Genomic DNA, 1,846 nt, shown 5'->3' with positions numbered 1-1,846 from the left:
CTGCTGAAACTGATGTCGTCAATGCATTCTTCATCGCCTAGCAAAAAACAGAATAGCACAGACAAAGATTCAAGGTGCGTGCCCATTTCAGAGGCTCCGACGGTTCCTTGTGGTAGCCACTCCAGCTTGCAAATGACAAGTACCACACTGGCTGAAAGAAAACAGGATAAGCCTGAAGCAAAAACAGGGGTAGAATGTGGCTCAGGGCAGGAAACAGAGCACGTTTTTACAGCTGAAGAAACAAAGCCATTGTCTGAAGTACAAAGGAAGAACAACAAAGCCCCCGTACCCGTGCTCTTGAGTTTTGAGGATACAAGTGATGAAGTTTTGGCGGAATGGGACAAACAAGCATGTGCCAATGCCAGGGTACCCAACGTTGAAAGCCTACTTCGAATAATTGACACAATACCAATTTCGACCGACCTAGACCTGCCGCGCTGCACGGAAGCATTGGAGGGGATGTACCCACAGAAGGTGCAGGTTGGAGATACCGAGGCTGAACCTACCCACACTTTTAGCTTGCTTTCTTATGTTCTTGACGAGAAAGCATTTTGGCACCGACCGCTGAGTCCACGAGAGCCAGATTTATTAACCTGCAGGGAGCTCAATCTATTTGAAGAATGGAAGGTCTCTACCAAGGTTGATGGTAGTGAAGGTCCAACCAGCAGTGACCCTATCAGGACGACAGAGGACATCACTAATAGAAACAAAAGGACGACATGCATGTCCTTAAACGAGACGGCTGACAACTGCGTTGCTTTGAAAAAAAGGACAAGGATGTTTCAGAACACAGATGAGCTGTCGAGCAACATTCATCATGAGATGCCACACACTTTAGGAACTGTAAGCGCATCATCACACGAGAAAGATCAGTCGTCAAGCGACGCTAATCTTGGTCAGATCCAACAAACACCAGTCCATGGCACCTCTTCAGCTACCAACAAAGACTTCCCATGGGACGACCCTGATATGGTAGCGCAGTTGATCGAGTCTACCGATAGGATTGAGGAAGAGTGGTTTTCACAACAAAGACAAACTCAGTATACCACATCAGTTACACAAGACATCCACATATCAGAGATCAAGCCCAATGAGATTTGTTGCAACTTCACCTCAAATCCAGTCGAAAGTGTTGTTTTCAGCGACATTGTGTCACGAATACCACCCCATTCAAGGCAAAAGAGGTATCTCAGTAACAATCTCCTTTTTTTTTGTTTTTTCTTCCTTTTTTCTCCTCAATGGGGATGCACTGTCTGTATAACAAGGAATATTTTGTCCTTTTTCATTCCTCTTTCTTGTTCCCATCAAGCTTCTTTCCCATCTGAATTTTCCATATTTTTCATTTTGTGGCAGCCCAAGAATAGTACAAATGGGCTCGACATGGGTTGAACATAGGGTTTTTGGCCTGAGCATGCAAGTGTATGGCCGGGTCAATAAGTACGTGATCAATATGTTGGGAAAAGCAGTAATGGCCGAGCAAACCGAAAAGGATAGGCTCAATCTTCTCCCGCGAAGTTACTGGTCAAGATACTATGTCGAATGCGACACTGCTGTAAGTAGAAACATAAATATGTGCAGACAATACTTTTTTTTTCATCCAATGCTCTGTTTCTTTTTTGCGAGCCCCCCTCCCTTGGTGCCATTGATGCATCTTTGATCCGGTCAAATTTTTCCAGAAATTATTCCAAAAGGCATTTGAAACTCCATTGGCGTTATCTGTTCACCTGAGGGAGACAATGATAGGATTCCATCTTGACCGAATTCACATGGTATTTTCGTAGTCCAGTAAACAAGCCATATAATTTATAGTCTCCATGCAAGTCCCATGTCTTTTCTATTTTTCAGT

At 44.1% G+C, this 1,846-nt stretch overlaps 1 protein-coding gene across 1 annotated transcript; it reads left to right on the top strand.

Moving 5' to 3' along the window:
• Positions 1–10: 10 nt before the first annotated feature.
• Positions 11–1,819, top strand: LOC119345575. The gene is made up of 3 exons (XM_037615598.1): positions 11–1,184; positions 1,354–1,552; positions 1,677–1,819. The coding sequence occupies exons 1-3, from the start codon at positions 13–15 to the stop codon at positions 1,779–1,781; spliced, it is 1,476 nt and encodes a 491-aa protein (XP_037471495.1). The 5' UTR covers positions 11–12; the 3' UTR covers positions 1,782–1,819.
• The last annotated feature ends 27 nt before the right edge of the window (positions 1,820–1,846 follow it).

The sequence above is a fragment of the Triticum dicoccoides genome, unplaced genomic scaffold (assembly GCF_002162155.2).
Source record: "Triticum dicoccoides isolate Atlit2015 ecotype Zavitan unplaced genomic scaffold, WEW_v2.0 scaffold25238, whole genome shotgun sequence".
In the NCBI taxonomy this organism is placed as follows: domain Eukaryota; kingdom Viridiplantae; phylum Streptophyta; class Magnoliopsida; order Poales; family Poaceae; genus Triticum; species Triticum dicoccoides.
This window is presented reverse-complemented; position numbering and strand designations above follow the sequence as displayed.